Genomic DNA, 25,387 nt, shown 5'->3' with positions numbered 1-25,387 from the left:
GCCAAAAATGGCGGGTGACTCCTCGCGTAAAGCTCGCGAAACCTCAATGGAAAACCAATCATGGAATCGATCCCCCGGAAGGCATGATGCATAACTCACCTCCGATCCCTCACGACAAGAGCTAGCAGCAGGGCCTTCCTTCCCGAAGGATTCTAGGGCTCCACAAGCCTTGAGATTCTGGTGATCCCTTACTGTCCTGCTACAATCTGTGTTTGAGAAGCCCCAAGATGACCATCCAAGAGTTCCAAAATCCCTTCCTTGACCAAACCAAGGATCACAGGAATCTGCTACAAAATACCGCGGGTAATCTCCGACGAGATGAACTCCTGCATCCACTCATCGATCGGATCAGTACCTGTACCTGAGCCTGAACCCGAACCCGAACCTCCTGCCTGAGTGCTCATCTACATTCTGAAAAACAACCATGAAAATGATCAAAACATACTCAAGAATCCTCAACATACATGCTTCCTAGATTCTCCAAGATTCTCCCCGATTCGAGTATGGATCCTGTTCTTTTAGTAGTACGGGCCCAATACTGCCTTCCACATCTACCCATACTTTCCTTAAGGATTATCCAAAATCCTATAAGTCACCTGCTCAAACCGATACTCCAAATACTCGCTAAACAGCGTTACCAAACCCACTGAAGCACTTCCTAGGCTTGCCTAGGTTTCCGACCTCACCCTGCCATAAGCTGCTGAAGAACCCCTCATAATATCAGTTACCCACCTCATGAATACAATCACATGCAACAAAGCTCAGATAATCCTTTGAGTAAAAGACTCATTCCTACAATGGTTAGACTCAAACAAGAGCTGAACAATAGGGCAAATCTGTCACCTGAGATTATCCAACGTTTTCCACATGTGACTTGACATATTCACTTAATAGCTAACTCACATCACTTAAGAGTTCCACAAAGCACAAAGCAAGCAGCATTCGTGCAGTAGTACTCCAATCCATAGAATATCTAAAGAACATTCAAACTCACATACTACAACTCGTGCTAGGAACTTCCACACTCACTGTCGGTTACCTTATGCATGCAAATTATACACAATACAAGATCAAATAGACTGTTGAATAAAGGACTCTACCCTAGGACCACAACCAAACGAGGAACGGGAAATAAGGCCAAATCCATCATTCTAGGGCTATATGATCCTAATCGCATACAATTTTTAAAGCGTACACTTAGTAATTACTGATTCCAAAAGATATTTACAATCCAACATAACATCCAATGCTTCCTTGGCTACAAGGCATCACATATCCGGCCAACCTATCACCGACTGATCAGTACATGCATGCAAGTCTACAAGCTCATACAATAGGCATAAAAAGGCATCTCTCCTAGCATTCTATCATCCAAACACTAAGTAGATCCTTAGCCCTAACTAGCATGCGGTTCACAGTTTCACAAATCAAATCATATCAGGTAACATGTATGGGTATTTTGGGAAAACTTACTTGAGCTCGGCCGATTGCATGCACCACACCCTTTCTTCTATTAGAAAATTCTTTAATATACATTTATTTTTTGAAAATTTCACCAAACCCTCAGTTTGAGTTCAGACACACCCGAGAGAATGCCTGAATCCCTCAAACCAAAGCTGTGATACCAACTTGTAACGTCCCGAAAATAGGACCCGAAATTTTTATTTTAAATTTAATAAAACGGTATTCCAAAACATTGTCACACAACAAATATGGATCAAAATGTATCAATACATCATAAAATATTAGAGTAAGTCACAAAATGCGAAGTAAGATGGTGTGTGCTCTATAATCATCCTCAACTCTTCCCATTCGAACCAGAAGTACCTAAAACATAAATTGAAAATCGTAAGCACAAAGGTTAGTGAGTTCTCCAAAATACAACATACCATACAAAAATTTTCCATGGGCTACCCCCAAGGTCTTTTCCCCAAAATTCCATCGGCTACCCCCAAAGTCTGACATCCAAGTGTCATGGGCTACCCTCATGGTATTTCCTTGAAATGCCATGGGTTGTTCCCATGGTCTCACATCCAAGTGTCATGGGCTAACCTCATGGTCTTTCATACAAATGCCACGAGCTACCCTCGAGGTCTTCCAAGCAAGTATCACAAAGACAACTAGCATTCCACATAACAAGTAATGGGTCGGCATTGGTGCCTTCGACCCATGGATATAGTGAGAAAATTCATAAAGTTGCAATCTTTATGAAATTCAACTTCCCAAAGCAAGGCAGAGATAAAAGTGGACAAAATCCATAGATCCATCAACTAACTAATCAAGATGAAGACTTTATACCTCCTTGAGATGCTTGAGGAAGATAACTCCTGAACCCATGCTGCTTTGGACTCCCGATATGATCTTCCACCACCTTCTTCCTTCACAAGCACCATATACACACACCTTAAGGCTAAAAACTCACACAAGGGATCTAGGGTTTGCAAGGATTGATTTGGAGAGATGAAGGCTGATGGGAGGGAGGATATGAGAGGTTAAGGATTTTAAATAGGGCTCAAACCCTAAACTTTAGGGTTTTTTTTCAACAGCTGCCACCACGTCGCGGCAAAATCACCACGTCGTGTTTGGGTCACTAAACAGCCATGGATCAAAAGCTTATCGACACGTCGTGGTGAGGCTTCACCATGTCATGGCCTAAAAAGAAATCCAAACTTTTGACCCTCTGAAATTTTAATTCGATTCATCAAAGAAAACAGATGTTACATATGCGAAGGTGGAAAATGAAAGTCCGAAACGACAGGATCGATAATGGTAGTGTAGAAGAAGCTTCTATAATTAGGTGGCGCAAATCATCGCTATCTGAGATGCCGGTTGTAGAAAATAAAAAAATGGTGTACTAAAACACTATGTGGGCGGTAATAACAGCGTCATAATGATTTTCCTTTGAATGTTTAAAAAGAACCTTGATCAACAATTCGGAACCCACAGAACATTGACATATTTGATTGATACGCATTACCCTCGTGGTAATAGAGAGCCTTATATCAAAACCACACAGTCAACAAAGAATTGAAGAAGTGAGCAAAATTGTCATATTCGAGCTCATCGCAGGTACAAACAGTCAAATCCGATACCCGAGTGATTATCTAGCAAAAAAACTATGCAAATGTTGATTGAAGAACTCAAGCTGGAGACAAAGATACAAAATTCAAGTTCAATAAACTCAAGAGCCACAAAAAAGATAAATCTGGCACCAGAAGAATTGTGTGATATGATATTTTTTGTTCTAAAAAAAAGTAAAAGCATAGAGCTCTGAACCCTATGGGAGGATTTCCTACTTCGTCGAAAGCTGATTTGTCCGTGTTGGGTTCTTAAGGATGTGTTGATTCTTGTTCTTAACCATCTAGTCTTGAGGACATGAGATTATGAAATATGTTATTATTTCTTGCAAGGCTAATTAATACATAAAGTTTAAATAAAAGCTATGGCTGGTTTATTGGGTTACATCGTCGCGAGTCTTCCTGACTTTGGGAGTCTGTGATACATGGAAGGTATCAGGATGGTCTTCTAAGTAGTGATTCCACTGGAGCTTCCTCGGTGCAGAGTCTGATCGTATAAAAAAAAGAAAATGAAAAAAAATAGAATGCTTGTTTATTTTTTCATATTGATGTTTATTTTTCATTTTGTTATATTTTTGCATGCATGTTTTATTCATTGCTTATTTATTGATCTTGTTAGTTAGTTTTCCCTTATAGGTTGTTAGTCTCGTTTAGGTTATTCCCTCACTACCCTTTTTCCTCACATCCGTTTCTAATGCCTATCCTTTCCTTACTCCAGGAATAGTAAGGTTTAAGCTTCGGGAGGTTTGTTAGATGCATTTTATATACATCTTTTAGCACGCTTTTGTCTGTGTTTTCTTATAAATTGCTAAATTTCTATAAATTGTGTATTTCACAGTATTTTCATAGAATGCCCGTACTACTCACTTTTGTTATGATTTTTAGGTCAAATTGGAGCATAACGAGAACACGACACTTTGACGATGCATTCAAGGAGATATTGGAGCTTGATTAGAGTTGGAACTGCAGAAGGATGCTAAAGAATGACTTGGACTGCTTAAAAGGAAGAATCATGACCAAACCACGAAATACAAGAAGAAATGTGATCGCAGATTTTCAAATATGCGATTGCATATATTGATCGAACTTTTGAATGGCTCAAATATTAATCTGAAAGGAAAAGTCAAAAAATACGATCGCAGATTCCCATAAATGTGATCGCATATTTATCTCGAAGTCTTAAAAAGTTCAAAAATGGTATTGTACTTCATTAAAGTGGTTCAGGACGCACTTTCGTAAAAAATGTGATCGCATTTCCCATAGATGCGATCGCACAATGTTCTTTATTTGTGATAAGCCTATAAATAGAGCCCCATAACCCTTCAGTCAAGCCTAATTGCGATTTCAAATTACATATAGATGATTTTCGGAAGATTCCAAGTGCCAAACGAAGATCTAAAGAACCCGATTCGATTGGTATTATCAATTATAGTAAAATTTATCATCTAGAACTTAATTTCATCTTCTGTAATTCGTTTTTATCCATTTCAGGAAAAAAAAGGCTAGATTTTAGTTTCACAAAAGACTCAACTTTTCGTGTAAGTAATCATTAGCCACGATTTTTTATGGTGTTTACTGTTTGGTTTGATCAGTTTTAGGCTTAATTGAACATTTGATTTGGATTAAAATTATGTTGGCCACTTTAATTGCTATTGAATCATTCCAGCTATCTGATTATCTAGATCCCTTATTGTATTTATCAATCAGTAAAAGTAACGAATATTAGATTAGTTCAGTGTTAGGACTAACTCTAATATAATCAAACAAGTCTTTACGCTTCCGAGCTTGTGAGAAGTATTGGACTTTACTTGGAATTTTACATTCTGTCTAATGCTACTTTTGTTAATTAATTAAGAGCTTGTTTAGTTAATTCAGTAAAAATTATGGTTTAATTCAAGGAGCTTGTTTTGGTTAAACATTTTAGTATAAGAAAATTGCTAGAGCTTATTAATATTTTCAATACCAGTTTAAACAGTACACAATTCAATAATCGTGTTGAAAGTTATTTGATGATTAGGAGAGTCACCGAGAAACTAAAACTACGTTTACCTTCTGAATTTTATTAAAGTATTTTAATAACTTTCTTTTATAAATTTCTATCTAAGTAAGTTTTAATAATCAACAAATCCCCTGTTTAAAGTTTTGTTAAATTAGTGTGGGCCGTACGCTAGAGAGGCATAGACCTTAGGACATGTCTCTGTGGACTCAACCCTACTTTTCTGTACTACCCTCGAGTGCATTTGGGTAGTATTTATATTTATATTATTTATTTTTTAGACGTTGAGACACGCTTTTAACAAGTTTCTTAATGTCAAATGCACAATTTAGTAAAATTGAACGAAACTATCCCAATAGATTACCTACAGTCACAAATTCCTTAGATTGGAAAAAAGGATGTGTTGTTCCTCTCTTTGTAAAACATTAAAATTAATCAGTTGCTTCTCTCTCTATAAACCATGAAAAAACAATCAATCGCTCTGGAACTTGCTTCCACATATGTGTTTAAAAAAATCATATGTATTTAATTGATGCACTACTTATTTTTTCATGCCAAATTTTTGAATATGGACTATAATCGTTGTGTATGTTGTTGGTTTATGTATTGGAGGTGACTGTGGTTTTCCGGTAAGATTTTGGATGTAATCGAAAAATTAAATGAATCTCATATCAGTTTGTTGGTTTGGTCCTCCAACTTTTTGCAGAAGCTTTAAGGGACTCCAAAGGTCTAAAAATGATAACTTTATGGACATGCATGCTCCATGCATGTCCTCTACCAATCCTAGGTTAAAAGGCAAAAAATAGACCGAAACTCATGCAAGATTCACAATCCACAACCAATCCTTAGGTCCATGAGAAATGATGCTCTAGGGACTCTGGAGGAGCATAAAGTTGCCAACTTTAATCTGTCCATTCACTAAAATAAAAAACATAACCAAAAAGATCCAAAACAACATAGATCTAAGAGAACAACCCATAAAGTTAGATTCTTGAATCGTTACAAATGGTCCAGACGATGACAAAAATGATTAAAAAGTGTTGCTTTGTTGATCCTTGCACCAATTCTCCTTCTACTTCCTTCAGAAAAACCAAAACCACCAAAATGAGCCAAAACCACCAATATGAACTAGGTTTAGGGTTTCTGAGGTTTGATAGAGATGGAGGCTGAGAAATGAACCCTAAATCCAAGTTTAGGGTGCTTAAATACGAAGAACCCCTTAAAAGATCATGGGCTTGGGTTACAGCCCTTTTCACGTCATGACCAGTTATATGTCGCGTCATGACTGCTCCTCCAGATGTGTATTATTCATATTCAAATCAGAACAAATATGAATACCACAGCCGGTATCAAGGACCCAAGAGTTAGAATAGGGTGAGTTATTAGATAATATAGTGTAAATACCTGCATGGTTGGGTTTCACTTTCCCATCCTTCAAATCTTGCTGGTACTTTGGGCAGTTCCGCTTCCAGTGCGCCTTTTCATGGCAATAGAAGCATTCAGCCTCTTTTGGATTAGAAGAAGGAGTGACGAAACCTTTCTTGGTTCCGCTTGAAGAGGAGCCATCAAGGGTCTTACCCTTGGTACCCTTCGAAGGGTTCTTCCTCTTCTTCCCTCTACCTTTCCCGATTTCCAGGACAGGTGCAGAGTTTGGAGTAGGAGTAGGAGTGGTAACAACCGACTTACCTTTAAGACCACTTTCGGCGGTCTTCAAGAGTCCTTGAAGTTTGCTGAGAGTGACTTCTTCCTTATTCATGTGGTATGTCATGCGGAATTGATCATAACACGATGGTAAGGAGTGCAAAATGATATCTATTGCTAACTCCTCTGGGAAGTTCACATTCAGCTTCATCAAACGGTCCACATACCTTTGTATTTTTTGCATGTGGCCCGTGATGGGTTCACCATCTTTCATTCGGGTTGTTATCATGGAGGAGATGATTTCATATCGCTCTTGACGAGCACTCTAATGGTAGCGGTCCATCAAATCCTGGTGCATCTCAAAAGGATAGTAGTCCTCATAGGACTTTTGGAGCTCAGCTGTCATAGTGGCCATCATGATGCATGCCACTTTGGTAGCATCTCTTTCATGTGCCTCATATTCAGCAAACTCCTCAGGAGTAGCAGTCGGCTCGGGTACCTTAAGCTCCTTGTCGAGAACATATTATTTGTTCTCATAACGAGTGACCATCCTGATGTTCCTGATCCAATCTGTAAAGTTGGATCCATCAAAGATGACTCTCCCACAAAGGTTCATGAGAGAGAAGCAGCCGGTAGGGTTTGAGCCAGAAGCAGCATTGCTGGAAGACATCTGAAAAGAAGAAAAGACAAGTTTAGTTTAGATATAAAGATAGTCCTTAATAAAACACCCAAATGTAATATTAAGGCTAGGATCCAATCACAATATATTATAACTTAGAAGAGGGATGTCGTAATCCAAGCTATAACATATTTGAAAGGTAGGTGAATGACGATTCACCAATTTCCACCATGAAAACGAAATATATAAATTATTAGGTTTTATTTGGTTTTTCAGAAACTCCTAGATTCTTTTGAGATTCATTGAACTTTTCAATGGCATGTTTCAATCTCGAGTGTGCCCTTCATGTTTTGTGACTGGGATACCGAGGATCACAAAACAAGGTGTGAAGTAACCATGCAAATTACTTGGTACCCTTAATGTTTTTCACTTAATCGATGTGCCGGTTAACCACACGTGCTCCACCGACCTATGAAAAACCTTAAGTCACCCTTTGCCTACCTTGTTAAGTCCAAGTTAGTGTGCCGGTTAACCACACAGCTCCACTAACGACTTAATCAAAGTGCAAAGTGTAATTTCCTGGGTTAGCACCTTATTCACATTTTCCTAAAGTAACTAAGATTGGGAATTTATAAAACATTTAGTTACTTTATAATAATCATTATACTTTTAATGAGAATTTTAAGTCATTGTCCTACCCGTTCGGCTAACGACCCTCCACCAGTCAAGGAAGCGGTGGGTGAGAGTGGACACCCATTAAGCTGCCATTTTATAGGTAACAACCTTATACCCCCCTTATAGACCGACTTCGTGAATGAGGCCTACTAATGGTAAAACGACTTGATCTTATACATATATATATATATATATATATATATATATATATATATATATATATATATATATATATATATATATTATTAAACTTATAATAATATAGAGTATAAAGGTTGAATTTTAACTTTTAAAATTCTAGGGGTTGGAACTAAAGTTTGTTGGATGACTTTACATGTTCCAAAACTTGAGGGCAAGTTTTGTAACTTTACAAAACCTTTCAATTCATAACTTATGAGTTATTAAAATGAAGGCTCTTCATTTTTGTAACTTATGTGTTCTTTTAATGGAATTAATACAAAGTGACTTTTGGTTATCCATAGCTTGAGGACAAGTTATGGACTCCACTAAAACACATAAAGATCATGAATTAAGCATTAAACAAGTAATTTCTATGATATATCAAGAACTCATAAGAACATGAATCAACATATCAAAATTTCAAGAACATATGAACACATATAATCATGTAATTTTGATATTAGCCATTGAAAATGGATTTGAACAACCATTACACCATCTAAAACAAGTTTTAAAACACCAAAACAGTTTAGGGTAATGTTTCTAGTCCATTTCCAGCAGCAAAACTCGAAAAACTGCACTCAGGGGCTCCTACTTGTCGAGTGCAAGAACATACTCGACGAGTAGGATGAGTTTGGTCATGGACTCGTCGAGTCCCCCCATGGACTCGGCGAGTTCATGCTGCAGAATGCATAAAAAAACGAGTTTTTTCACAATTTGGCATCAAGTATCAAACAAACAAGCCTAGGCTCTGATACCACTGATGGGTTTTGAGCATTCTAACACTCCAAAGTGTACATGCAACCCTAGAAAACCTTCGATCTATGTTTGTCTAAAAATACATGCAAAATACTTTTTCCAAGGTTCATAATCCTATCTAGCATACATGGGGAACTTTAAACATAAAAGATTGCTAGAATTACATACCTTGTTGTTGAATTGATTCCTTGAAAACCTTGAGAACCTAGCACCCCAAGTGTGATGCCTCAAATGTTTAACACAACACCAAATGCTCTTGGAATAAACTTTGAGAGAATGTAGAACACTTCTAATTCGGCTTGCCCTCTTGTCTCACTAGTGTAGCCGATTTTGGTTGCTCTAAGTATGCTTATATAGTATGTTGCATTAGGGTTACACCATGCAAACCCTAATGTAAAATGGCTCTTCATTTCCATGACCCATGGGTTTGTAACTCCCATGGAGCATCCATGGAGCATCCTATAGACCTTAGTCCAACTAGATAATCCATGGAGCATCTAGCCCACTATACAAGTATGAATGATTTACACAATCAACCCATATATTTAATTAGTCTCCTTTTGATCACTTAATTAATTCTAGATTAATTCTTGATCAATACTAATTAAATAATATTATTAATATATTAGAACTTATAATATATTAATAAACCACAAGTGTTATTTCTCTCATTTAGTCTATCCAAATGCATGATGTCATGCAACCCAAATGGACCATGCGGGGTCGGGTCAAGTACATACCAGAAATAGTTATGGACTTAGACACCTTATCCAACATATATATATATATATATATATATATATATATATATATATATATATATATATATATATATATATATATATATATTGTGTTATAATTTTTCTGGATGTCATTTTTTTGATTGGATTGCTCTATCTTATGGCTATTGTGATGGGCCATGGAGGTGACGGTGGTGAGGAGCCACCACATTAATTCGGTAGAAGTTTTGGTTCTCACCAGATCGATGGTAATTAATATTTATTTTAATTAACTATATTTCATATTGTATGTATATAAAAAAAAATTGTGACTAATATTTTTTATGTAGTTGTACCTCCAAAACGAAGACGTATAACACAAAACCAAAAAGGCACAAGTTATACGAGGCAAACAGTCGGCGGCCTGTAAAGATAGTATTTGATAGGAATGCATACATGCCGGTTAGGGACGTATACAATTGTTTCATTCGATAGGTTGGGAATTATATGTGATGTGGCGTCCCTTTAGATAAGAACACTCGGAAAGAAGTTTTTGAAGCCGAAAGGAATGGCATATTCTAGTTTCTTTTGGTAAATTATTTCTAAAGTTATATTTACTATGTTTAATTTTGATTTATTTTTAACTTCCCTATTTTTTTGTAGACATGGTTTGATTTTCAAGAGATCGCAAATGATCCCTAAGCTCCAATCTTATGGTCATCACTGAAGAATCGAATATGTGCGCAGTATAGAGGCCGCAAAAATGTTGCAAAAACTCGTTTTAATAGTTCGCAATGGTATCAAGATGTGGAGGGAGCAAGGGATCGACCCCTCATCGATATGGATGCGCAACATTGGAATACTACAATTGACCACTTCTTAATAGATAAACATAAAAAACAATCCAATGAAAACACAGAATGTTGGAATAAGCATGTAATTAAGAATCATGGAGGGACGTGCAGCTACGGTAGTGCTTGTTTCAAGAAAGTAAGTTATGGTAATTTTTATTTAGTTATAACATATTTTGTAATGTTTATTCAAGTATAACATATTTTGTAATGTTAAACAAATTTTGAATAGACGCGAAGCATTTCACCCAGTGCATGTCAATAAACAAGGGGAATGCGTTTACCCATTAGTCGAAGAGAAATATGTAAGTTTTTATTACTTAAAAGTGAAGTAAATTGTTTTTTTTTTGTGTTACTTTTCAAGTATATTGATAATCTTTGTGAAATATAGAATGCTTTAGTTGGTGAGATTGCTTTACAAACGCATCACATAACCTCCTCTAGTGGTGATCCAAACTCTATTGATTGGATAGGCATATATGAGAAGGTGTTGGGTGCTCGAAGGGGACATATGAGAAGGTGTTGGGTGCTCGAAGGGGACATGTGCCCTAAAATTAGTGTTACAAAAAAAACACGGAGACACCTTTCATAAAAAGAGTGTCTGTGAAATCATGTCGTTTTATATTTTTTTTAATGAAACGCGCACATCTTCATCTTTAGTAGCAGGAAAAAGAATTCCCCAAAAATTAGAAAAGTTGAAAACCCGCCATGGCGATTTAGGTCTGGTTCCGTCTCCATCTCTCGTTCACTTCCATCTCCACTTTCTCTTCCATCTACAATCTCTCTTCCATCACCCACGTCGCCGGCGATGAAGGTTTCTCGTTATTATGCCCCAATTGTTAATCCATCCAAGTGAGTCCGACTTAGGGCAGGATGCGTCAATCCATCCCTTACCAGTGTCTTCACGTGTATATAGGCCCATCACTCGCGTACAATTATAAAGATATGCGAACGGCAGAGAGAGAGTGGACGGAGGTGGTGGTGTGGTTCACAAAGGTCTCCGGGCGGAGGAGGTGAGCCGTGACCGGTCCGGCGAAGAGAAGAGAAGATAGGCCGAGCGTACGCAGGTGAGCAGCAAGGGGGAGATGAGAGAGAGCAGGGAAGTTGTCGGTGGTTCGGCGGATCATGAGGTGAAAGAAAGCCCTAAATCATGGACGCAAGACGGAATGTCACCAAACGAGGGTTTATTAGTTATCAACTTAGCTTTATTTATATGGAATCAAGCTCTGTTTCAGCGATCATAAGTCATAACATGTTTTGTTACGATTATCGATTCCAGGAAAAAGCTATAGATCTTTGGCAATCAAGAAGACGGAGTGTTTCAGGCGATATTCGATTCACACTGCTTGATCATCGTATTTCTGTTCCCAATACAATGTATGTGATATCATTGACCCTGATTCATACCTTTAGATTTTAAATCCCTGTTTTTCTTGAAAATTATTGTTTCTTTTGTAGGATCTGCTTCGAGTTTAGCTTGAATGCTTGATATGCTAACCCGATGAAATGAATATGAGAAATTTATGCTAATGTCTTGTTATTTAAGAAGCGTTTCTTTCTAATAAAGTGGGGTAAACAAATGAACTGCCTCCTGCAAACTGAAGATCCATGAATAAGTACAGGAATACAGTATCAATCGAGTGAAAGCTTCATGGATTTTCTCGAAGGATTTACCTATGAGCATGTCAATTTCATATTTTCTGGTACTACATATCTTCAGGTAAATCATAAAGTCTTTATCAGTGATTAGTTCAGTATGATTTAGAAACTTTAAGGAACATAGATCTTACACCTTTATTTACTTGTTCATGTAGGAGATCACAAACTCTACAATCAACACATATGCGCATAAAGTTAGATAATCAAAAACCATATCAACAGATGGGAAAGTTTTTGAGAGTTGTGAAACATCACTGAAAATAAAAAGATTATCATTTTCATATTATTATTATTATTATTATTATTATTATTATTATTATTGCAAGACAGTATGTACACCTTAAACATATGATACATACATCATATCAATCAATCAAAGTTTATTACTTATATGATTGAAGGGGTATTTTGGTCTTTTTGGTATTTACTGATAAAGGAGGTTCAGGTATTGGTTAAAATATTCACCCCATTTTATCAATTTAGCCACTGAAATATATATATATATATATATATATATATATATATATATATATATATATATATATATATTATAAGTTATAACAATACTTTAATCATTTAATTGTTCACTAATTTTTTTTAAACAGAATCAAACAACTGTGAGATCATCTGTTTTGGATGTTCTTTTGGAGATAACAAAATTAGGTGACCTTTATCTCATGGAAACAGTCTTAGATGATGAAAGTGAGGTATTATAATTTATATCTTTATTTATATTGTGGGTCTCATTTAAATACCAGTCAAGAATAATCATAAATTTGGTAATTATTAATTTTTTGGTTATCTTGTTGGCTAATTGATACTATTATTTATTGCAGAAAAAGGTTATTATTGCATTAAAAAATGTTGGGATTTTTACATCGGGTGATTTTTACATCCTTGTTTGATATGTATATGTGCTTGTATGTAGGCTAGTGTCAAAAAGCTTGCAGATGTTCACTTTTCCATCATTTGACCACTCACATTTGGCACAAGTATTTGCAACTAATATTCCTTGATTGATTCTTCTATTAATTATATTAGCATATTAATTTTTTGACTTTTATTTGATCAGGTCACAAGATCGGAGCAGGGATTCATTAGTCTTAAAGAATTATGAAAGGCAAGATGCAACTCTACTTAGTTGGAATTTGATGTTTATCATCTTTGTGTATATCTTTTTAGTTTGTATAGCATTACTTTGCAGAAGGTGTCCCTTGATACGCAATGTAGTATTAGGTTATATAATATAGTTAGGGAAAACCTCTTAATAACAATGTAGAATTAGATCCCTTTAATATCAATGTATTACAATTTTTTGACATGATGTTATTGGATGAAATTGATTGTTTAGATATATATTTGTTTACATATTTTTGTATTATGCGTAAATGAATATCGTAAAGACGCGTCGTAAATGCATATCGTAAATGGTTACTGAAGTTTATGACACGCAAATGCGTGTCATCTTCATTTATGATAAGGGCTTCCTTGATATGCATTGCGTGTCATAAACACGCGCGTCGTAAGGTTACGACACGCAAGTGCGTGTCGTCTTCCTTTATGACAGGGCCTTCCTTGATACGCATTGCGTGTCATAACTGCGCGTCGTAAATGCGCATCGTAAATGCGCGTCGTAAATAGACGACACGCAAAATCGTGTCGTCTCTCGTTATGACAAAGCCTTCCTTGACACGCATTTGCGCGTCGTCTGAGCCTTTTACAACACGCATTACGCGTCGTAAAATGCTGTTTTTCTAGTAGTGACAAGGTTTGCATTCAAACCTAGTTAGTATACGTGATCAACTTAAAGTGAATGAAGTCACAATGACTTGCTCCGAAGGAGAGTTTGAGAGTTCGATCTGTATATATGAGTGTAAGTTCATAAAGATCTTTGAAGGTAAGAGAGAATATAGAGAGTAATTCAGATAGAGAGAATAGAGATGTAATCGAGAGGTGTTTTCATTCAGAAGAAGAGAGCTCTATTTATAGAGTCTCGAGAAGTTACATGGAAAATAAACAAAGACTAAAATTTCTGATTAAGTGTCTATGCAAGCTACACTGTGTCACACCCCCGAACCGAAGAAAACGGCGAAAACGTCTGGGGGTTAGGGTGACTTCATGTTGTAATATCATCACAGTGAATATAATTGAAACAATGCAAGCATCATCATCACGCGTACAACAGTACAACAATATTGGGTTTACATCATTGTAATTGTTTACAAAAGTTACATCCCAAAAATATAAGGTTTATGATAATAACAAAATACATCAAAATCCATGAGTTCTTGAAGGCCAACCTGCTTAACGATTTCCTGAGAATACAAGTTATTTTGAAAATGGTCAACATATATAATGTTGGTGAGTTCATAAGCATATTTGTATGAAAAGTTTGTATCATGTTGTAAACACCAGAAAATCCGATATTTTCTGTAAAAAGAAATAAATGGTTTGAACGCTTTGTATCAAATCTGGTATTAAAGCATGTGTGTTTCCGTTTTGAAAATGTATTAAGAGTGCATTCCAGAATTCTCATGTTTTCTGTTGTAAGTAGAAGGTAATGTGTAATTGTAAGTTTTCCCAGAAAATCCGATATTTTCTGTCTGTAAAAGTATTGTGGTCTTAAAACCCAAACACCGTAGAATGGTGTTTGTATAGTATCGCAACTGTATAATTGTTTATGTATTTCGTAAATTTTACAGTGAAGTTAATTTCTATGTGAGTCGTTATAACCATGCTTGATATGACGGAATTGCCTATCATGACGTTTTTCAAGCGTCGACTTGTTTAAGGTAAGACATTTGTCACCCTAGACTGACCTAGTCTAGCTGTAACGAACAGCTTAGGTGCGGGGCTGTCAACCCCGTATAGATCTATACACAAACTCTCGCTCTCCCTCCAGGAGACTCTGGTTATAACTACATGACTAAAGGTTGTACACTTGATAGGTACGAATGAAAGAACGTGTCTCACAAGAACCTTAACTATGTTTACGCGAATATTGTATCACACTGTTTAATGTAGTAAATAATGTTTTTGAGTATGTTTTAAGGTTACAAGGCCCAACGAGTATGTAAATGGACCACAAATGCCCAAATAAACATGTAGTGTATATTTCAGGCCCAATAAGCATGTAAATGGACTACAAATGCCCAATAAACATGTAATGTATATTCCAGGCCCAACAAGCATGTAAATGAACTACAAGGGCCCAATAAACATGTAATGTATATTTCAGGCCCATTAAGCATGTAAATAGACCACAAAGGCCCAATAAACATGTAAAGTATATTCCAGGCCAAATAAGCATGTAAATGGACCACTAAGGCCCAATAAACATGTGAATGACGTATTTAGTCCGTTTGTTATTATGTTGTTTGTTTTAGCTCAATTGTTTACCAAAATGACATAAAAGGCCCACTTTTTGTAAAGATGACATTTTTGGCCCATTAAGCCGAAAATTTACAATTTAGGCACATTTTTGGTAAAAATGACACTTTAGGTCCCTTAAGACCAAAAGTTCACATTTAAGGGCTTATTTTAAACACAATAACATTTTTAGCCCACTTTCGTTAAAATTTACATTTTGGCCCAATTTTTGATGAAAATTGATATTTGCGGCCCAAATGTATAGAAATTTACCTTTTCGGCCCAAGTTTAAAAATTTTGACATTTTCAGCTCTTTTTATCCGAAATTCACATTATTGGCTCAAATTTGTTTAAAATGAAAATTTAACCCACAAAAGTCAAAAATTTACAAATTTAGCCCATGAAACCGTGAAGACCCATCTTTAGGCGCATTTTGTGAAAATTAACACTTTTGGCCCTTTTTAAAACCATGAATATCTTTAAGACCCATTTTATATAAAAATGACTCTTTTAATCCTTGACAAACCGTGAATTCCCTAAAGGCTTCACCTTTTTGTTTATTTGTCAAAAATGGCCCCTTAAACGGTTTTGTTTAGTTTTCTAGTGTTCCACAACATGTTTACTCCTTTCACTTCATAATAAGTTGTATAATGTGTGTTAGTATACAAACATCACCAAGTTTTGGTAGAGTTTTCGAGATTTATGAAGTTTTAGCACATATTCACAACATATAACATGGAAAACACACATAACCATGCATAAACACATAGATCTAACACAAAGCAACTTGTATCCTCACCCAAAACATAGTAAAAATCGAAAATAGGGGGTATGAACTCACTTTGGGATGATGGATCGGTTTTAGTGAGAAGATTGAAGGAGATTTCGGCCCTAGCAAGCTCCTTTGAGTAGATTTCGAACTTATGGGGTTCTAAGAAGCATGGATCATGAAATAGAGTGTTTATGAGTGAAAGACTTAACATAAAATGAAGTTGAGCACCTTGATTAGAAAGTAGCTTACCAAGAATGATGATCTTTAAGGAAGAGTTCTTGATCTCACACAAGCTCACACGAATTTTAGAAGGAGAATGGTAGAATTACTTGAGAGCTTAGAGAGAATTTTTGTGTGTGTGAAGTTTGGAATGGAGAGTTGGGGATGGAGAGGGAGCCGAGAATAAGGAGAGGAGGGAGGGGGTGAGAAGACATTGCATAGAAGTATGATATTTCTTTGTTATATGTTGTGTATTGCATGGATATTCACCATGTAAACATGAGGTTTCTGCATGACATTATCCCATCTTTTTTTTGTATAGGGTCGAGAATGAGAGGGAAAGAAAGAGAGAGTGTTTTGGGCTTGTTCTTGCTTTGGCCCATTAGGGAGTTTTGATCCATGTGGGCTCACATAGGTGTTTACGTCCCAACATGACAAAAACAATGGGTTTTCGGCCCATTGAGGTTCAAGGAAATTGTTCACGACCCAATAAGTCCCATGAAAGCAAGGTGAGACATTTTAGGTCCAATAAGGCCCATAAAAAGTCTTATAGCCCAAAATGTTATGGTTTAATGAATGCGGGTCCATTTAGGCCCCATATGAGGATTCTTAGCCCAAAATAATTCAATTGAGAGTTTATTGGCCCATTAGGCCCAATAAATGATTCGTGGCCCAATAATTGTTTGAACCGGGAAATTAGGTTTTGGGCTTCACGGGTGAGTTTTGATTTGAATAGTTGTTTTTGAAATGAATAACATGTATATCTTTAAACTTGAAGTTACAAGATACATCAAGAATTGATTACATATAGACAGAATTTCCTAGCCAAACTATTAGTTGTGACATCATCCCCCCGTTAGAGGGAATTTCGTCCCGAAATTCTTTTGAAAGTTATTCTTGGGAATTAGAGAAAATGTGAGGGTACTTTTGTTTGGTCTTCGCGCTCCCATGTAAATTCTGGTCCGCGCTTAGCGTTCCATCGAACCTTCACAATCGGAATGCGGCTTTGTTTCGTACGCTTCACCTCCCTGTCCATTATTTCAACTGCCTCTTCAACGAACAGGAGATTCTCGTTTACTTAGATCTCATCCAGAGGAAAGACGAGGGTTTCATCTGATAAGCACTTTTTCATATTCGACACGTGGAACACGGGGTGTACGTTGCTGAGCTCCGCAAGTAGCTGCAACTTATAAGCCACCGGACCAATCCGGGCAAGAATCTCGAATGGCCCGATGTATCGCGAGTTTAGTTTTCCTCGCTTCCCAAAATGGTTCATCCCTTTCCATGGGGAGACCTTTAAGAGCACCCGATCTCGGACTTGAAATTCCAGAGGCTTTCGCCGTTTATCTGCATAGCTTTTTTGCCGGTCTCGCGATGCTTGGAGTCGTGCCTTGATTTGAACTATTTTCTCCATAGTTTCCCGAATGATATCGGGTCCTGTAAGACTGTTGTTTGGTGCTTGCCTTCTTGCCAGCTGAGTGTCTCCTACCTCAGCCCAGCAGAGAGGCGATCTGCATTTGCGGCCATACAAAGCCTCAAAAGGAGCAACCTTGATGCTCGTGTGATAGTTGTTATTGTACGAGAACTCAATTTAAGGGAAAGTGGGTATCCCATGATTTGCCAAAATTGATCACACAGGCTCGTAGCATATCCTCAAGCGTTTGAATGGTTCGCTCGCTTTGGCCGTCGGTTTGAGGGTGATAGGCAGTGCTCATATCCAATTGTGTTCCCATAGCTTTCTGGAGCGACTGCCAAAATCGTGAAGTAAATCTACTGTCTCGATCTAAGATAATAGATATCGGCACCCCATGGAGTCTCACAGCTTCTTTTATATATATTCGTGTTAATCTCTCCATTTTCTACGTCTCCTTTATTGGTAGAAAATGGGCGGATTTGGTTAGTCTATCGCCAATCACCCAGATAGCATCCAATCTGTCTGATGTCTTAGGTAATTTGGTTATGAAATCCATGGTAATCCTTTCCCATTTCCACTCGGGTATTACTGGCTGTTGTAACAATCCCGAGGGCTTCTGATATTCCATTTTAACCTTGGCACAAGTGAGACACTTGCCCACGTAAGTGGCAATTTCTGATTTCATGTTCGGCCACCAATAATGTTGTTTGCTGTCCTGGTACATCTTATCGGAACCTGGATGGATGAAGTATCGCGTTTTGTGCGCTTCGTTCATGACTACATCCCTGAATCCTCCAAATTTTGGGATCCAGACACGTTCCATGAAGTAGTAAGTTCCGTCTCCTTTGGCTTCCAGATTATTATCCATTCCACGCAGTGCTTCATTTGCGGCATTTTCCGGCTTCAATGCCTCTAATTGAGCGTCCTTGATTTGCGAAGTTAGGGGAGAGTGGATGGTTATCGCTAAGGTTTTCACCCGGCGACCCGAGTATTCTTTCCTGCTCAGGGCATCGGCTACCACGTTAGCCTTGACTGGGTGGTACCTGATCTCGCATTCATAACTATTTAGCAGCTCAACCCACCTTCATTGCCTCATGTTCAGCTCCTTTTGATTTAGAATGTGTTGGAGGTTTTTGTGGTCCGTGAAGATGGTGCACTTTGTACCATAGAGGTAGTGCCTATAAATCTTTAGAGCGAAGACCACGGCTCCCAGCTCGAGATCATGGGTGATGTAATTTACTTCATGTGTCTTTAATTACCTGGACGCGTAAGCTATCACTTTTCCACGCTGCAAAAGAACACAGCCTAACCCTTGATTTGAAGTGTCGCAATATACTACGAAGTCTTCGGTTCCCTCTGGTAAGGACTGCACTGGAGCACTACATAGGGCTCGCTTCAAGGGTACACCTTTTGTGTTAAGGTGGTGAGGGGCTTGACTATCTTGGAGAAGTTCTGGATAAACCTTCGCTAGTAGCCTGCGAGACCCAAGAATTGTCGGATTTATGTTGGTATTTTCATAATCGACCAACCTTTAATAGCCTTGATCTTGGAAGGATCCACATGAATTCTTTCCTCACTGACTACCTGGCCCAAGAATTTTACACTGCGAATCCAGAACTCGCATTTGGAGAGTTTTGCATAAAGCTTTTCAGCTCTTAGAGTTTCCAAGATCTTACGGAGGTGCTGACCGTGCTCCTCCTTACTTCGGGAGTATATGAGTATATCATCGATGAAGAAGATTACAAAATTATCAAGGAATGGGCGGCAGAATCAATTCATGAGGTCCATAAATGTTGCGGGGGAATTTGTCAGACCGAAGGGCATAATGACGAATTCGTAATGGTCGTATCGAGTTCAGAAAGCAGTTTTTGGAATATCCTCTTCCCAGACTCGGAGCTGATGATAACCGGATCTTAGATCTATTTTAGAGAAATAATTGGGTCCTTGAAGTTGGTCAAATAGATCATCAATCCGAGGGAGTGGGTATCGATTTTTGATAGTGAGTTTGTTCAACTCTCGATAGTCGATGCACATTCTGAAGGATCCGTGCTTCTTCTTGACAAACAAGACCGAAGCTTCCCAGGGTGAGAAGCTTGGTCTGATGAATCCCTTGCTCATAAGTTCGCTTAATTGACTGGATAGCTTCTGCATCTCGGCGGGAGCTAACCTATAGGGTGATTTGGCAATTGATGTGGCTCCCGGTATTAGGTCGATTCGAAATTCAACCTGTCTTTTTGGGGGTATTCCCGGAAGGTCATCAGGAAACACATTCGGAAAGTCACATGCCACTGGAATATCTTTGATGTTTATTTCCTCATTTTCCTTATCTACAACGTGAGCAAGGAAGGCATAATTTTTCTTGTGCAGGCATTTTTGTGCCTTAATACACTAGATAAAACGAAGATTGGCGCCAGGTTTATCACCGTAGATTATTAGGGTTTCATGGTTTGGGAGGTGAAGGCGAATGGCCTTCTCATGGCACATAATTTCGGCATGGTGGGGGCTTAACCAGTCCATGCCTATAATCACATCAAAGCTCCTAATATCTACTGGCATCAAGTTGATTGGGAAAGAGTGATTATCTAATGTGAGAGTGCACCCTGTGTATATATCTTTTGTTGTTTCGGTTTTCCCATTAGCCATTTCCACCGTGAAGGCTTCGCTTATCTTCTGGGGTCGTTGGCTTAGTAAGTGTTTGAATTTATTACTCACGAAACTCCGCTCAGCCCCACTATCAAATAGAATGCATGCATAAGTGTGGTTGAGGGGAAACGTACCACTAACAACCGTCGGGTCTTGAACTGCCTCTCCTTGACCCAAAATCAGGACCCTGCCTGATCCTCCTGCTCCTTAGTTGTTGGCTTTGGGGCAATTGCGCCTAAAATGGCCAGTTCCTCCACACCCATAACAAGTATGACTGGCCCGGACATAATTGTTGTTGTTGTTGTTGTTTGGCTGCTGATTCTGTTGGGGTTGAGATCTGTAGTACCGGGCGGTGTGCCCCTTGCGGTTGCAATTGGTACACTGCAGGTCTCTGCACTCGCCATTGTGGTAGTAGTTACATTTGTTACACATTGGTAGGGTTCCTGAGTATGGCTTGGTAGTTGTTTGCACAGTTGAGGTTGAAGCAGCCGGTGCTGATGCAACTTAAGCGGTAGCAGCGTGGACTGCTACGGTTTATTGCTTTTTGGATGATCCCTGGTTCTGTCACCCCTTTCGTTTGTTGTCCTTATTTTTCTTGTTGTCCCCTTCCTTCTTGGTCTCAGTCTCAACAATTTTGACTCTTTTCTTGTTGCCATGGTCGTAAAGCTTCTTAGCTAGCCTTTTCGCACTGTCAAAGGTCTCAGGGTTTGCTGCTATTACATTTCCTTGGATTGGAGAAGTTAGTCCCCAAATGAACCGCTCAATCTTATTTCCTTCTGAGGTGATCATACCCGGGCATAGAAGTGCCAACTCACTGAATCTCGAGATGTACGCATCGATGTCTGAGTTTTGTACTGTAAGGTTCCATAGATCCTGCTCCAGTTTTTGTACTTCCCCACGGAGACAGTACTCTGCCATCAACATTTCCTTTAGCTCCCCCTATGGCATAGCATTTGCCACTGGGAGTGTCATAGCCTCCACATGACCATTCCACCACGAGAGTGCTTAGTCGACAAACGTCCAAGCTGCAAATTTCACCTTGCATTCTTCAAGACATCCGCAGATCTCAAAAACTGACTCGATCTTTTCCATCCATCGCTTTAAAGTTATTACACCTCCAGTCCCATTGAACGTTCGAGGTTTGGCGCTTGAGAAGTCGTTGTAGGTACAGACCTTGGTAGGACCTTGGTTCATCCCTTGATTCGAGCTTCCAGTTCCGTGACCGTTACCACCACCATTGTTCCCAGCTAGAATGTGTGCCAGGGCTGTCGTGACCTCAGCCGAGACTGCTGCTTGGAGGCCAGCAGAGTTCATCTCTGGCGGAGGAGGTAGTGGTGGTGGTGCCATGTTGTTGTTCCTACGAATGTATCTTCGAGGCATCTTCTTTCATGGAACAGAAAGATGGTGAGTACATAGTGGTCTGTGGTTTCGTGTTCCTTTGGTATCTAATGTTTTCAATGGTTCGGTTGTGCATATAAGTGAATTCATGCAATATCATGAAATAAAAAAAATAGAACACATAGCAGATTACAACATCACAAATAAAACATAACTGCTTCATTAATGATATAATATTCGTAGTACAGAGCATGAAAATTTGCCTTTTGAAAAGGCATACAGTACATAGAGAAAATATAATCCGACAGCATAACGGCTTTATGAGTAGTGTAATCACTTAAACATAAAGTCGGTCCTACATTCAATAGTTCATAACAATAGTGATGAGGGGTGGAGTTGATCCTAGTCGCGACGGAAAGCGTCTGGTGGTGGTGTTCAGATGCCGAAATAACATACCAAACCGTTAGCCAATTCACTCATCTCCCGAGTGATTTCGTCTCTCTCTTGCTCCGCTCGAACAACCCTGGCCTCTGCTGTAAAAAGTTGATGCCTGAGAATGGCAACTTCCTCCTCCAAGGAGCGCGTCCGATCTGTGGGGTCCTCCGGTGCTATGTGCGAATCTGGTATCATCCCTAAAGGGTGGGATTCACTAGGGGCTTCCCCAACGCCCGTTATCTCTTCAGTCTCCTCATCGGATCCCTCGTCCTCATAGTCTGTCTCTAGATACTCCTTAGGTTCTATCCTTGAGCCTGCCTCCTGAACCATTTCAGGTTCCTCCTCGATCCAACCATGGGCCACCAGGGCCTGATAGTAAAAGTTACCTTGCTGGAATTCAGCCATGATGTCTGCGCGAGAAATGGAGGTGTGAGAAGCGTGTAAGGGGAGTGTGTGTAGATAGCATTCCAAAATACTCCTATAGTATTTTAATTTTTTATGTTTGAGTTCCTTAAAACTTTTTGGATACGAGGTTGGTAAGTTTCTAGATTCATTGCCCATCATGATCACTTCCAAACACATGTTGGTCGTATTTTGAATAAATATAGTTCATCAGGCTATACATATCCCCAATACGACTACATAACTGCCCAGGTTTAACCACGATGTTCAATTCCTCTATAAACTTTTATCGTTATTGTAATAATGCACATATAAGTATGTACTTTATTTTTTTTTGTTCAGAATATTTTAGTCCCAATGTATTTATAGTTCCATATCTTGTATGATTAGATATGCCAATTCACTATAAACATTGCTCTGATACCAATCTGTCACACCCTCGAACCGAATAAAACGGCAGAAACGTCTGGGGATTAGGGTAACTTCATCTTGTAATATCATCACAGTGAATATAATTGAAACAAGGCAAGCATCATCATCACACGTACAATAATACAACAATACTGGGTTTATATCATTTTATTGTTTACAAAAGTTACATCCCAAAAATAAAAGGTTTATGATAACAACAAAATACATCAAAATCCATGACTTCTTGAAGGCCAACCTGCTTAACGATTTCCTGATAATACAAGTTATTTTGAAAATGGTCAACATATATAATGTTGGTGAGTTCATAAGCATATTTGTATGAAAAGTTTGTATCATGTTGTAAACACCAGAAAATCCGATATTTTCTGTAAAAAGAAATAAATGGTATGAACGCTTTGTATCAAATCTTGTATTAAAGCATGTGTGTTTCCGTTTTGAAAATGTATTAAGAGTGCATTCCAGAATTCTCATGTTTTCTGTTGTAAGTAGAAGGTAATGTGTAATTGTAAGTTTTCCCAGAAAATCCGATATTTTCTGTCTGTAAAAGTATTGTGGTCTTAAAACCCAAAGACCGTAGAATGGTGTTTGTATAGTATCGTAACTGTATAATTGTTTATGTATTCCGTAAATTTTACAGTGGAGTTAATTTCTATGTGAGTCGTTATAACCATGCTTGATATGACGGAATTTCCTGTCATGACGTTTTTCAGTCGTCGACTTGTTTAAGGTAAGACATTTGTCACCCTAGACTAGCCTAGTCTAGCTGTAACGAACAGCTCAGGTGCGGGGCTGTCAACCCCGTATATATCTATACACAAACTCTCGCTCTCCCTCCAGGAGACTCTGGTTATAACTACAAAACTAAAGGTTGTACACTTGATAGGTACGAATGAAATAACGTGTCTCACAAGAACCTTAACTATGTTTACGCGAATATTATATCACACTGTTTAATGTAGTAAATAATGTTTTTGAGTATGTTTTAAGGTTACAAGGCCCAACGAGTATGTAAATGGACCACAAAGGCCCAAATAAACATGTAATGTATATTTATGGCCCAATAAGCATGTAAATGGACTACAAATGCCCAATAAACATGTAATGTATATTTCAGGCCCAACAAGCATGTAAATGGACTACAGGGGCCCAATAAACATGTAATGTATATTTCAGGCCCATTAAGCATGTAAATGGACCACAAAGGCCCAATAAACATGTAAAGTATATTCCAGACCCAATAAGCATGTAAATGGACCACTAAGGCCCAATAAACATGTGAATGACGTATTTAGTCCGTTTGTTATTATGTTGTTTGTTTTACCTCAATTGTTTACCAAACTGACATAAAAGGCCCACTTTTTGTAATGATGACATTTTTGGCCCATTAAGTCGAAAATTTACAATTTAGGCACATTTTTGGTAACAATGACACTTTAGGTCCCGTAAGACCAAAAGTTCACATTTAAGGGCTTATTTTAAACACAATAACATTTTTATCCCACTTTCGTTAAAATTTACATTTTTTGCCCAATTTTTGATGAAAATTGATATTTGCGGCCCAAATGTATACAAATTTACCTTTTCGGCCCAAGTTTAAAAAGATTGACATTTTCAGCCATTTTTATCCGAAATTTACATTTTTGGCTCAAATTTGTTTAAAATGAAATTTTAACCCACAAAAGTCAAAAATTTACAAATTTAGCCCATGAAACCGTGAAGACCCATCTTTAGGCCCATTTTGTGAAAATTAACACTTTTGGCCCTTTTTAAAACCATGAATATCTTTACGACCCATTTTATATAAAAATGACTCTTTTAGTCCTTGACAAACCTTGAATGTCCTAAAGGCTTCACCTTTTTGTTTATTTGTCAAAAATGACCCCTTAAACGATTTTGTTTAGTTTTCTAGTGTTCTACAACATCTTTACTCCTTTCACTTCATAATAAGTTGTATAATGTGTGTTTGTATACAAAGATTACCAAGTTTTGGTAGAGTTTTCGAGATTTATGAAGCTTAAGCACATATTCACAACATATAACATGGAAAACACACATAACCATGCATAAACACATAGATCTAACACAAAGCAACTTGTATCCTCCCCCAAAACATAGTAAAAACCGAAAATAGGGGGTATGAACTCACTTTGGGATGATGGATCGGTTTTGGTGAGAAGATTGAAGGAG

The 25,387-nt window shown here is 38.0% G+C and overlaps 1 protein-coding gene across 4 annotated transcripts; it reads left to right on the top strand.

The window, feature by feature from the left end:
* The first annotated feature begins 11,106 nt into the window (after window positions 1–11,106).
* Window positions 11,107–13,532, top strand: LOC145117239 (peroxisome biogenesis protein 22-like). Of its 4 annotated transcripts, XM_079053549.1 has the most exons (7): window positions 11,107–11,699; window positions 11,797–11,894; window positions 11,976–12,237; window positions 12,332–12,621; window positions 12,782–12,883; window positions 13,013–13,058; window positions 13,249–13,532. In XM_079053549.1, the coding sequence occupies exons 4-7, from the start codon at window positions 12,568–12,570 to the stop codon at window positions 13,275–13,277; spliced, it is 231 nt and encodes a 76-aa protein (XP_078909675.1). In that variant the 5' UTR covers window positions 11,107–11,699; window positions 11,797–11,894; window positions 11,976–12,237; window positions 12,332–12,567; the 3' UTR covers window positions 13,278–13,532. The 4 variants fall into 4 exon arrangements, 1 of the variants encoding a protein (XP_078909675.1); XR_013712570.1 differs by lacking the exon at window positions 13,013–13,058 and adding an exon at window positions 13,105–13,168 and having other exon boundaries at window positions 11,107–11,707; window positions 12,332–12,883; XR_013712568.1 differs by having other exon boundaries at window positions 11,108–11,894; window positions 13,013–13,168.
* Window positions 13,533–25,387: the final 11,855 nt, after the last annotated feature.

The sequence above is a fragment of the Lactuca virosa genome, chromosome 5, assembly GCF_052849685.1.
Source record: "Lactuca virosa cultivar CGN04683 chromosome 5, Lactuca_virosa_CGN04683_v6, whole genome shotgun sequence".
In the NCBI taxonomy this organism is placed as follows: Eukaryota; Viridiplantae; Streptophyta; class Magnoliopsida; order Asterales; family Asteraceae; genus Lactuca; species Lactuca virosa.
The sequence above is the reverse complement of the archived record's forward strand: the minus strand, read 5'-3'. Positions and strand labels throughout refer to the sequence as shown.

What these genes read in the sequence shown, in the direction of transcription:
- LOC145117239 (XM_079053549.1), top strand. Translation starts at nt 12,568, where the DNA reads ATGATTGAAGGGGTATTTTGGTCTTTTTGGTATTTACTGATAAAGGAG. An exon ending in TACTGATAAAGGAGGTTCAG is followed by an intron (nt 12,622 to 12,781) that starts GTATTGGTTAAA and finishes TTTTTTAAACAG; the next exon opens with AATCAAACAACTGTGAGATC. An exon ending in TGTTGGGATTTTTACATCGG is followed by an intron (nt 13,059 to 13,248) that starts GTGATTTTTACA and finishes TTATTTGATCAG; the next exon opens with GTCACAAGATCGGAGCAGGG.